The sequence below is a fragment of the Castanea sativa genome, chromosome 3, assembly GCF_040712315.1.
Source record: "Castanea sativa cultivar Marrone di Chiusa Pesio chromosome 3, ASM4071231v1".
Classification (NCBI taxonomy): domain Eukaryota; kingdom Viridiplantae; phylum Streptophyta; class Magnoliopsida; order Fagales; family Fagaceae; genus Castanea; species Castanea sativa.
Genome location: NC_134015.1, coordinates 29,752,135 through 29,763,341, shown reverse-complemented (window position 1 = coordinate 29,763,341; position 11,207 = coordinate 29,752,135). Strand labels below are relative to the sequence as shown.

General features: G+C 41.4%; 2 protein-coding genes across 2 annotated transcripts; both read left to right on the top strand.

The window, feature by feature from the left end:
* The first annotated feature begins 573 nt into the window (after window positions 1-573).
* On the top strand, window positions 574-1,041 carry LOC142628803 (uncharacterized). Its single transcript, XM_075802841.1, has one exon. The coding sequence runs from the start codon at window positions 574-576 to the stop codon at window positions 1,039-1,041; it is 468 nt and encodes a 155-aa protein (XP_075658956.1).
* A 3,687-nt stretch (window positions 1,042-4,728) lies between these two features.
* Window positions 4,729-5,242, top strand: LOC142628802 (uncharacterized). The gene is made up of 2 exons (XM_075802840.1): window positions 4,729-4,847; window positions 4,933-5,242. The coding sequence occupies exons 1-2, from the start codon at window positions 4,729-4,731 to the stop codon at window positions 5,240-5,242; spliced, it is 429 nt and encodes a 142-aa protein (XP_075658955.1).
* Window positions 5,243-11,207: the final 5,965 nt, after the last annotated feature.

Below are 11,207 nucleotides of genomic sequence, written 5' to 3'. Positions count from 1 at the left end.
TTCTTCTTGTTGGGCTTAGGTACAAATTACGACCTTACAATTAGCGCCGTTTGTGGGAATCTTTGGTTTTTAGTGAGTCTGAGGTCGAGTTATGGCAAATTCAGGTCCACACCAGTAGAATCTAGGGGGTCCCAGTGTCAAGATGATTTTCTCAATCTTGAACGAGGTGGAGACCGGGAGGAAAGTGTACATACCACCCATACTAGCAAGAGTCAGTCACGAAGTGGAAGCAAAGTCTCCCATGAGGAGAATGCCAAGGCCATGCAGTTAGAAATTGACTGTTTGAGGAGACAGTTGCGTCGCGAACAACGGAGGCGAGTTCCGTCCATTTTTTACTCTTCTTCTGGTGAGAATGAGGAGGGCAGCTACAGGCCTAGGTTAAGAACTCCCCCTAGTGAGTCTTATTCGTACAAAGAGAGTAACCCTCATAATCGCAAGAATAGGAACTCATCCAGTAGGGGCTTGGGAATTGATGCTATGAGCAGGACACTGAATTAAATTTCTAAATCACTCTTCACACGTAAAATTGAAGGAGGAAAACTTCCTCGGCATTTCACTCAGCCAACATTCACCATGTATAATGGTCGAACTGACCCTGTGGAGCATGTAAGCCATTTTAATCAGAGGATGGTTGTGCACTCGAAGAATGAGGCTTTGATGTGCAAGGCCTTCCCATCCAGCTTAGGGCCCGTCCCGATGAGGTGGTTTGATGGTCTGGGATTAGGGTCTATTGATTCCTTTAAGGAACTTACCCAAGCGTTTGGATCTCGCTTTATTACATGCAGTAGAGTCTCTCAGCCTTTGGACTCTTTGTTGTCTATGACCATGCAAGAGGGTGAAACCTTAAAAGCATTCATAGACAGGTATTGGGAGATGTTTAATGAGACTGATGAGGATTTTGATGATGTGACCATAAGAATTTTCAAGGTCGGCTTATCGGCCGAGCATGGTTTGAGGAAGTCGTTAACTGGGAAACCGGTTAGTAGTGTGCACCAGCTCATGGACCGGATTAATAAGTATAAACGAGTTGAGGAGGACTAGTAGTTAGGTAAAGGAAAGGCGAATGTGGTCTCTCAAGATAGGAGGGACTTCAGGTCGGACAAATATAACGATAATCGTCCTTGGTGGGATTTCACCAGGCAGACTAGGGTTGCTATTATGCCACAAGCCATCAATACGGTGTTCCAAGAGCCAGTTCATTAGATTCTAGAGAAGATTAAGAATGAGCCATACTTCAAATGGCCTAACAAGATGAGTGGAGACCCCACTAGATGTAACCAGAATCTTCATTGTTAGTATCACCAGGAGCGATGACACACCACTGAGAATTGTAGAAACTTGTTGTATCATTTGGAGCAATTGGTTAAAGATGGAAGGTTGAACAATTCTTATATAGGCTCAATGGGCAATTTGATCGTATAGGCTCAGGCACTCATGGGAACACCTCTTCAAGGCCTTTATTGGGCACTAATAATGTCATTTTTGCAGCTCCTGGGAGGACGGGTTCGTGTCCCTCCCGTGTAATGACTATGGCTCGGCCGCTACCTGAGAACTCTAATCATGAATCGAAGAGGGCTAAGGTTGCAATACAACTGGCATTGAGTTTCTCGGAAAGGATAAGTTTGGAACTATACAACCACACGATGATGCTTTAGTGGTCACGCTCAAGATAAGGGGTATGATGTGAGGCGTGTGATGGTGGATCAAGGTAGTAGGGCAGAAATTATGTACCCCGACTTGTATAAAGGGTTAGGGTTAAAACCAGAGGATTTGACTAGTTATGATTCACTTCTAGTAGGTTTTGATGGAAAGATGGTTATACTAATGGGCAAGTCAAGTTGCCAGTACAAATGGGGTCAGAAGTTGTAGAGGTCAACTTCATAGTGGTGGATGCATATTCTCCATACACAGCCATTGTGGCAAAACCCTGGCTTCATGCCATAAGGGCTGTCCCTTCCACTTTGCATTTGAAGATGAAGTATCCATCTAGGGACCAGGTTAAAGAGTTGATCGGAAGCCAATCTACGACGAGGCAGTGTATGGTGGTTGCAGTTAGACATCAAGCTGAGGGTAGGTCTTTGGCATCAAATGAGCATGGTTTGTAGCAATCAAAGGAGCCAGTGTTATTAGGGGGTCTATTAGTGGAATCAGAATGTGAAGCTTTAGAATGAGTTTCTATAGGTGATGATAAAGAGAAGTATTTTCAGGTAGGCGTTTAGCTGCCTCCTCAGGAGAATGAAGAATTGATGAAGTTCCTTAAGGGAAACCTTGATGTTTTTGCTTGGAATGCTTACAAGGCCCCTAGAGTCGATCCGAGCTTCATTTGTCATTATTTGAATGTCAACCTCGCAGTTGTACCAAGGAAGCAACCACCTCAGCGCTTATCTAAGGAACATTCTGAAGCTGTCAAGGAAGAGGTAATTAAGCTCAAGTAGGCAGGAGCTATCAAAGAGGTATTTTATCCTGATTGGTTGGCCAACACGGTGGTGGTTAAGAAGAAGAATGGAAAGTGGCGAGTATGTGTAGACTTTGCTAATTTGAATAAAGCGTGTCCCAAAGATCCTTTTCCCATGCCTCGCATTGATCACTTGGTGGATGCTATGGTTGGACATCCTTGGATGAGTTTTCTAGATGCTTTTCAAGGTTATCACCAAATACCTTTGGCTTTAGACGATCAAGAGAAAACAGCATTCGTCACTCCTACAGGAAACTATCATTACAAGGTAATGTCTTTCAGTTTGAAGAATGCAGGGGCTACCTACCAAATGATGATGACTAGGATGTTTGAATCGTAGTTAGGGAAGAGTATTGAAGTTTATGTGGATGACATGGTGGTAAAAAGTAAGGTGGTGTCCGAGAATGTTGGGAATCTTGAAAATCTCTTTGAGACATTGAGGAAACATAAGTTGCGCCTAAATGCTTCCAAATGCTCTTTTGGCATGGGATCCGGTAAATTTCTGGGCTTTCTGGTTACACATCGCGGAATCGAAGTTTATGCTGATCAAGTTAAGGCGATTAACAGCTTGCAGCCACCTCATAATCCTAAGGAAATTCAAAGATTGACAAGAATGATGGCTGCCTTAAACTGGTTTATTTCTCGGTCTGCGGACAGATGTAAGCCTTTCTTTCAGTTGCTGAATAAATGGAAGGGATTTGAATGGACTGAGGAGTGTGCTTTGGCTTTTCAACAGCTTAAAGAATATCTTTCTTGGCCACCCACTATGTCCATGCCCGAGGTGGATGAGGTATTGTTTGCTTACATTGTTGTGGTTTCCCATATTGTCAGCTTGGTGCTGATAAGGGTTGACAACGGTGTTCAGAGGCCAGTCTATTACGTAAGTAAATCATTGTATGAATCTGAGATTCGTTACTTACCACTGGAAAAAGCCATTTTGGCAGTGGTGCATGCCACGCGTAAGCTTCCCCATTACTTCCAGTCTCACATAGTTGTGGTCTTAACCTAACTCCCACTCAGGTCTCTACTTCGAAGTGCTGATTATACGGGAATGATTGCCAAATAAGGAACAATTCTGGGGGCTTTTGATATCAAGTATATGCTACGCACTTCTGTAAAAAGCCAAGTCCTCGCTAACATGGTGGCCGAATTCGTGGAGCCCTCGTTAGAAGAAAATACGAAGAAGTCAAACATGGATGAAAAATCAGTTGGCATGATTTCTAGGAAAGAATCTCTGTCGTGAAAGGTGTACATGGATGGTGCGGAAAATCAAAGAGGATCTGGAGTGGGATTGGTTATAATATCTCCAGAAAAGATCATTATTGAGAAATCTTTGAGAATGGGTTTCTTGGCCACAAATAATGAAGCCGAGTATGAAGCTCTATTGGTAGGAATGACCATGGTTTAGAAAATGGGAGGGAAAACTGCGGAGATGTTCTCAAATTCAACATTGGTAGTGGTCCAGGTGGAAGGGGAGTTAAAAGCCAGAAATCCGAGGATGCAGGAGTATTTAAGTCAGGTTAGACGTTTGAGATCAAATTGTGAATCTTTTACCTTAGTGTAGATCTCCAAAAACAAAAATACTCATGTTGACTCTCGACCCACACTGGCAACATCCTCGGCATAGACTTTACCTTGGGTCATTTTAGTGGAAGATTTGTGTATGCCTACTAAGATGAATTTGGATATAGTTCGCGTTCATTAGATTAGGGACCTAGCTGGATGGGCCCCGTTGTGTTGTAGCTTAAAGAGAATATCTTACCTAAGGAAAGATTTGAAGCTGACAAAGTACGTAGGAAGGCTCCTCGGTTTTGGCTGTCGGAGGACTATACCTGTTGTGTATACACCCTGAAGCAACAGAGTTACTTCTAGAAGAATTGCATGAGGGGATTTGTGGAAGTCATACAAGGGGAAGATCCTTATCTCATAGAGCCCTTACCTAGGATACTAGTGCCCTAATATGCAGATAGAAGCGCTGGAATATGTAAAGAAGTGTGATCGATGTCAGAGGTTTGCTCCTAACATTTATCAACCAGGGGGTGTCCTCAATCCTCAATCCAGTCCTTGGCCTTTCGCTTAATGGGGTTTGAATATTGTAAGACCCTTCCCCAAGGCAGCAGGGAATAGAAGATGGTTGCCGGTCAGCACAGATTACTTTACTAAATGGGTTGAAGCCGAGCCATTATCAAATATCAGGGATCTGGACGCAAGAAGATTTGTTTGGAAAAATATTGTCATCCGGTTTGGAATTCCTCATACCCTTATCTTAGATAATGGCGTACAATTTGATAATAAGGCATTCAGAAGATATTGCTGCAATCTGGGTATTACAAACAGATATTCCACTCCAACTTATCTGCAAGGTTATGGACAGACTGAGGCTGTTAATAAGGTAATAGTTAATGGGCTTAAGAAGATGTTGGATGATGTAAGGGGAGATGGGTGGAAGAGCTGTCACATGTCCTTTGGACCTACAGGATTACACCTCATAGGTCCATAGGAGAGACTCATTTTTCAATGACTTATGGGGCTGAGGCAGTAATTCCTCTCGAGACAAATTTTTCAATGCTGAGGATGAGCTCTTTTAGTTCGAGCAACAATGATGGATTGTTAGAAAGGAGTTTGGACTTGGTTGAAGAACGAAGGGAAAGTGCTATGGTTCAACTAGCATACTATCAGCACAAGCTTAAACAGGGTTATGACTCAAACGTGAAGTCAAGACTACTGGCGCTAGGGTATTTGGTGTTAAGGAAGGTTTTGGGTATTGCAAAAAATCCAGCTTGGTGAAAATTAGGGCCAAATTGGGAAGGGTCATATCGCATCACCTCAGTAGCTCGAATAATGGCTTATTATCTTGAAGATTTGGATGAAAATGTTATACCACGTCCCTGGAATGTAAACAACCTGTGAAGGTATTATTATTAATGAAAGTCTTTCCAGTTATATGTAGCCTATTACTTTATGTGTTACATTTATTATTTCTCTAAGAATCAAATAGAACCTTGGCTATGCCTGGCTCCTTGGACCACATACCTTGAGAAAATTGATATCTTCCATTATTTCTCTAAGAATCAAACAGAACATTGGCTATGCCTGGCTTCTCGGACCACATACCTTGGGAAAATTGATATCTTCCATTATTTCTCTAAGAATCAAACAGAACCTTGGCTATGTCTGGCTCCTCGGACCACATATCTTGGAAAAATTGATATCTTCCATTATTTCTCTAAGAATCAAACAGAGCATTTGCTATTCCTGGCTCCTCGGACTACATACATTGAGAAAATTGATATCTTCAGTTATTTCTCTAAGAATCAAACAAAACCTTGGCTATGCCTAGCTCTTCGAATCACATACCTTGGGAAAATTGACATCTTCAGTTATTTTTCTGAGAATTAAACAGAACCTTGACTATGCCTAGCTCCTCGGACCATATACCTTGAGAAAATTGATATCTTCAGTTATTTCTCTGAGCATCAAACAGAACATTGACTATGCCTGACTCCTCGGATCACATACCTTGGAAAAATTCATATCTTCCATTATTCCTCTAAGTATCAAACAAAACCTTGGTTATGTCTGGTTCCTCAGACCACATGCCTTGGGAAAAATTGGTATATTCTTTATTTTTCTAAGTGTGGAAATCGATTTTGGTTACATATTGCTCCTCAGACCACAGTGATCTGGACAAACTAAGGTTCATGAGCATAACTTAAAGCATTTGTGAGCATATTAAATATATATATATATATATATATATATATATGTTTCTTGGTCAGTATTTGATTACTTCCTCAAAATCTTTAGGCTTAGGGGGAATAATGTGGATGATAGCTCTGATATGATGTATGGATTATTGAGTTAAATGTGTTTTTTACTAACATTATGGACTTAGTAATGTTTGTTTTAGTATTATTATTTATGTAGATATTAAAATGGGGCATGTCTCACTATCCTACTAAATGAGTACTAAGGAAAACAGAAATTACACAAGGGAAGAATACAAGCATAAACACCATGAATAAAAGACTTACAATTCCCATTAATTTAAGCCTCGGGAAGAGGCAATTTTCTTACAAAAGATCCCTTTACATACAGTGACAAAATGCCATCACCAAAAGAAATATATATATAAAGAACAAATAACAAAAGAAGAGAAAGATGGCCGCAAAAGAAATAAAACCCTAAAAGCTAAACTTTGGTTGTAGGAGTAGGGTCTTCTTTGGCTGGAGGAGGAGGGTTTTCTTTTTTCTTTGGCTGAGAGGTGTTGGTGTCTTTGACTGTGGGATTAACCTCTTTGGATTTGGCTTTAACCTCTTCACTTTGGCCACATCATCTTTGGCTTTGGCAGCATTCTTGACCTTGGCATCGTCCTTGGTTTTAGCAGCATCTTTGGCCTCAAAGGGGGCTAGGCCTCCTTGCCCTTACCTTTATCCTTGCCAACCGCGCCCTTTTGGCATTCATCACCAGTTTGGGTGGAACCTTTGGAAGCTTCAAGGGGTGGAGGAAGGCCCTGCGCAGCAAGGGGCTGCCCAGAAGATTCTAGAGCAATGGCAAGAGAAGGTGTGGGGGCAACTGGGATCTCACGAATGTCAAGATGGTAGTACACTTTCCCAGGTTGCCTCCACTCCGAGGAAGCATAGACCCCTGCAAGGTCAAGGATTTTCTCCCAAGTTTCCTTGTAGTAATCCCTACACACCTCGGCCAGCTCCTCAGCTAATTGGATTTCAATTTCTTCTACTTCGCGGTTGTAGGATGCTTGTTTTGCGACCTCTGCAGCTTCCTCGGCCGCCTGAGCAGAGGCTTTGGCTTTCTTCAAGTCCACCTTGAGCTCTAGAACCAGTTGCTGTTGCGTGGCCAGATTAATTTCCTTCAGATGAAGCTGCTTGCGCTGGTCCTCAGCCTGGGTCTCTGCGCTTCTACGCGCCTTCTCCTTGGCAATCAGTTTGTCGGCCAGCTCCTGTTTCTCTTGTTTCACACTTTGACGGCCCCAGGGTTTTAATGGTTTGGGCGTAGAGTTAGACCTCAACCTGGGTTTTCTTTCGAGCATCCTTGACCCATTCCTCGGCCATAAAAACTTCTTGGATAGCCTGCATAAAAATGACAGAGGAATCAATAAAGAAGAAAAAGAGAGCGGGTAAGAGAATAAATGATTAAAAGGAAGCCATAAAATTTATCTGACATAAGTAATAGCAGAACTTACCATGCCAAGATCTCTCTTCAACGACATGAAGAGGTCTTGCTGCCTCATATTCTTCAGAGCATCCATGTCTCTCGGCATGAGAATGGGTTGCTCCAAAGCCTCAGCAATGTAGGCCGAATGCCCTCTCTGGAATTCTCTAATAGAGGAATCCCACGGGATGGCGGTGCCATCCAACTCCAGTCGAGGAGCCCAAATGCGTTGCTAGAGCATCTCGGTTGCAGTCGAATCCTCCCTATGGTTTACGGGGGCAACTCGTTTATCTTTTGTCATTTTTTGCTGCTTAGCCCCCTTTGGGGGGGCCACTTCTCCCTCCTCCAGTTCTTGCTCCTTCCTCTTCTTCTTCAAGTTAACCATGGGAAGCAAGCAAGTTGTGGTTATTGGGTGAGGAAGGTTAGGTGGAATTGTGGGTGGAAATTAGGTTTTAAGGGCCTCTTTGGATGACGACCATTTGTGCCTAGCAGCCATTATATCATTCAAATCTTTCCTTGGATTCAAAGCCATTGATTCTTCCTTGGCCTCGCTATCTACCTCAGCGATTATCAAAGGAGGGAAATGGGCTGTTAATCTATCAGGCTCACTCTCAGAGTCTAAGAGGTCGATTGGATTGATTTGCTCCTCTTTTTCTTTCTTGAGTTGGAATTGGTCTATTTTCTCCTCGAGAGACAAGCGTGAGGAGGTAGATTCCTCCCTGGAAGCTGCTACTTCGGGATGTACAAGAGGGGGAATTGCTGCTATTGGATGTGCGAGAAGAAGGGACAGAAACTCGTTGGGCAGGTTTTGTCGGGAAAGAAATCCTGCTTTAGAGACATCTATTCTTCGGCGCCTAGGGTCACCCGCTGTGATTGCATTACATACGTCTTGAAAGATGGTCAATATTGGCTCAAAGCCCAAGACGAGATGAATCGTCCTCAACTACTCGTCTTCACTCACAAACACCTCGGGCCTTAAAACTCTATTGAGGTCTTTGATGTTAGTTAGGCTTAAGTGGGACGCTACGTGTTGCTTGTCTGCAAAAACATCCGAGGAGCAAATCACGGTCAGACCAATAAAATCCGCCACCAAAAGGAAATGAATATAAAATAAAAATGAATAATAAAGTTAAAAGAACTAAATCCCGTGCCAAGGAGCCTAATCCTATGGAATCACACCTAGTGCTCCCTCTTGAACTAGGCAGTGAAGACCGTCGTGCCACTCCCCGGAGGCGATTAATTAGTCATCTTTCATGCCCTTGTTGGACTTGGGAAGACACGACATAAGCCTAACAACGCTAGACCTAGACTTGAGGTAATACCCCGAGTCAGCAAGTGAGTGACACTCATATATATGGACAACGACGTGCCATGTAAGTCTCAAACCCATCTGCTCATTGAGAGCGTCGACTCTACCTAAAATTCTAAATACATTAGGTGTACATTGGTGAGGGCACAACTTATGGTTATACAAGTAGTCTCGAGTTATGCTCCCCATGGGAAGCGTCATTCCTTCTTCTATGAATGCGATTATAGGAATGACAACCTCCCCTTCTTTCCTATCGGTAAGTATCTGGTCTGGGGCACAATACCTCATACCAACTCCCTAGGGGATGTGGTATTTGGCTTGAAAGCCCTCCATACCAGTTGGAGAGTCTACAAGTTTTTTTGACTCTACCCATTTGAACAAAATAAAAACGAAGATTTTGAAAAAAGGGAAAAGATTAAGAGGCAGAGGAGAAAAAGAACCTAGGAGCGTGAAAACTTACGAGAGAAAGAATAGATGACTCTTCAGGAATTTCTTGAGAGTTAGGAAAGAGAGAGATTCTTAAGGGCTAACCGGTTTATGAAGTAATGAGAAAATTGTGATCTCCCAAACGTTTTATATGAGAGGCGGGATTAAGTGGAAGTTATCCAACTCAAAATTCAAGGAGAAATTCTGACAGTAGGATTTGCAACGCACCATTGAATGTGGAGGACAGGGCACCGCCTGGAGCATTTAATAAGGCATTACGAGCTTCGAAGCGTCAGAAACAGTTACAAGAATGGGAAACGACATTCTCACGTGTAGAGGTTGGGGAAGCGTGTAGAAGCTATTACGTTGGGTCAAAACCCTAATTTTCTCCTCGGATGGGAGAGAAAAATAGAGTTTTGAGGGGCTATTGTGGGGATAAAATGCCCAATATGTGTTTTTGGGCCATGGGCTTTGTCCGATGATGTTTACTTGTCCAAGGACGGATTGATGGTAATAAGGATATTAAACTTAGAGACCCACGAGCAAACTGTAACGGAAGAAGTTAATGGAAGTAATTTGAGGAGGGGTATCTCCTCGGCTAAGTGAAATGAGGGTCAGATGGTACGTCATGTTGACTAGAATGATATTTTAGTAGGTCTTGTGGATGAAGATATGTTTCAAGGGGGCACAGAGAGTAAGAACAGTTAAGAAATATCTTAGAGAAAATTGCTACCACCGCATTGAATGCTCAGTGCCTAAGCCTCTGGCTGCATTAATGAGGAAGTGATATTTGAACAGTGATTTTCAACCTTACAACTATTACCTAAAGATTTCAAGAAGGTACTGATGGGACAAGTATCAACGTGAGCAGTCTAGATCTACACATAGAGAGCAAAAATGAAGGGAAGGAAGAAGTATAAGAAGGAAGAAGGTCCCGGAAAAGAAGGGGATTGGGAGATAGGAAGAGAAAACATTGTAGACTGGATATCTGTAATTAATCTTTAAGAGCAAAGAAATATAAGAATTTGTTCCTCGGCTTGAGTCCGAGGACAAGTTTCATCATATAAACCCATTCATCCTTATCATTTTGTAATCTTGGGCCATTGTTGTTATTGTTTAAGCTCATTAGAAACGAGATTTCTAATCCACTTTCTATAAATTTATGGTATTGAGTTCTTTGGGCCTATACCCTTCTTCTTGTTGGGTTTAGGTACAAATTGCGACCTTACATACATGTATCTAATCTATTGTCTACTTGATAATGAGAAAAGAATTGTAAAAGATAAAAGACAAAATTTTGAAAAGATGTATTTATTTACTCATTAATGTAATTTTCAATTTGAATTTATCTATTGTTAGTGAGATTACATAGAAAAGAATTTTTAAGAAACTAAAATTTAGGATTTGAAATAGAGTAAATTGTTTAGTGTGTGTTAGCTTTTAGGAAAAAAATGTATCAAACGTGCCGGAGATATATTTAAATAGAGAGTGTGTTAATTGTTAGAAAAAAAGTTTCTCTGATAATTTTTTTTTTTTGAATTTTGTTGAATTACAATTTTAACTGCATTTTTTAGTTTTTAAGAATAGGATTATCTAATTAGATTATGAGTATGTTTGACATTTTTTGAATTCATAACTAAATTTTAGAATTCTCTTCCTAAAAAAAATTCATCTTAATGTATAGAGATGATTTATTATGAAAATATTGTGAGATAATATTTGTTTTAAAAGTTAAAATAACTCTAAAAAAAGTTTTCAAAAAAAAAAAAAAAAAAACCCCAAAAAAAAAAACGGTGTCGTCAAGGATATGTTTGAATAAAAGCCCCCACTACAGATTCAGACCCC

What these genes read in the sequence shown, in the direction of transcription:
- LOC142628803 (XM_075802841.1), top strand. Translation starts at nt 574, where the DNA reads ATGTATAATGGTCGAACTGACCCTGTGGAGCATGTAAGCCATTTTAAT.
- LOC142628802 (XM_075802840.1), top strand. Translation starts at nt 4,729, where the DNA reads ATGGCGTACAATTTGATAATAAGGCATTCAGAAGATATTGCTGCAATC. An exon ending in AGACTGAGGCTGTTAATAAG is followed by an intron (nt 4,848 to 4,932) that starts GTAATAGTTAAT and finishes TTGGACCTACAG; the next exon opens with GATTACACCTCATAGGTCCA.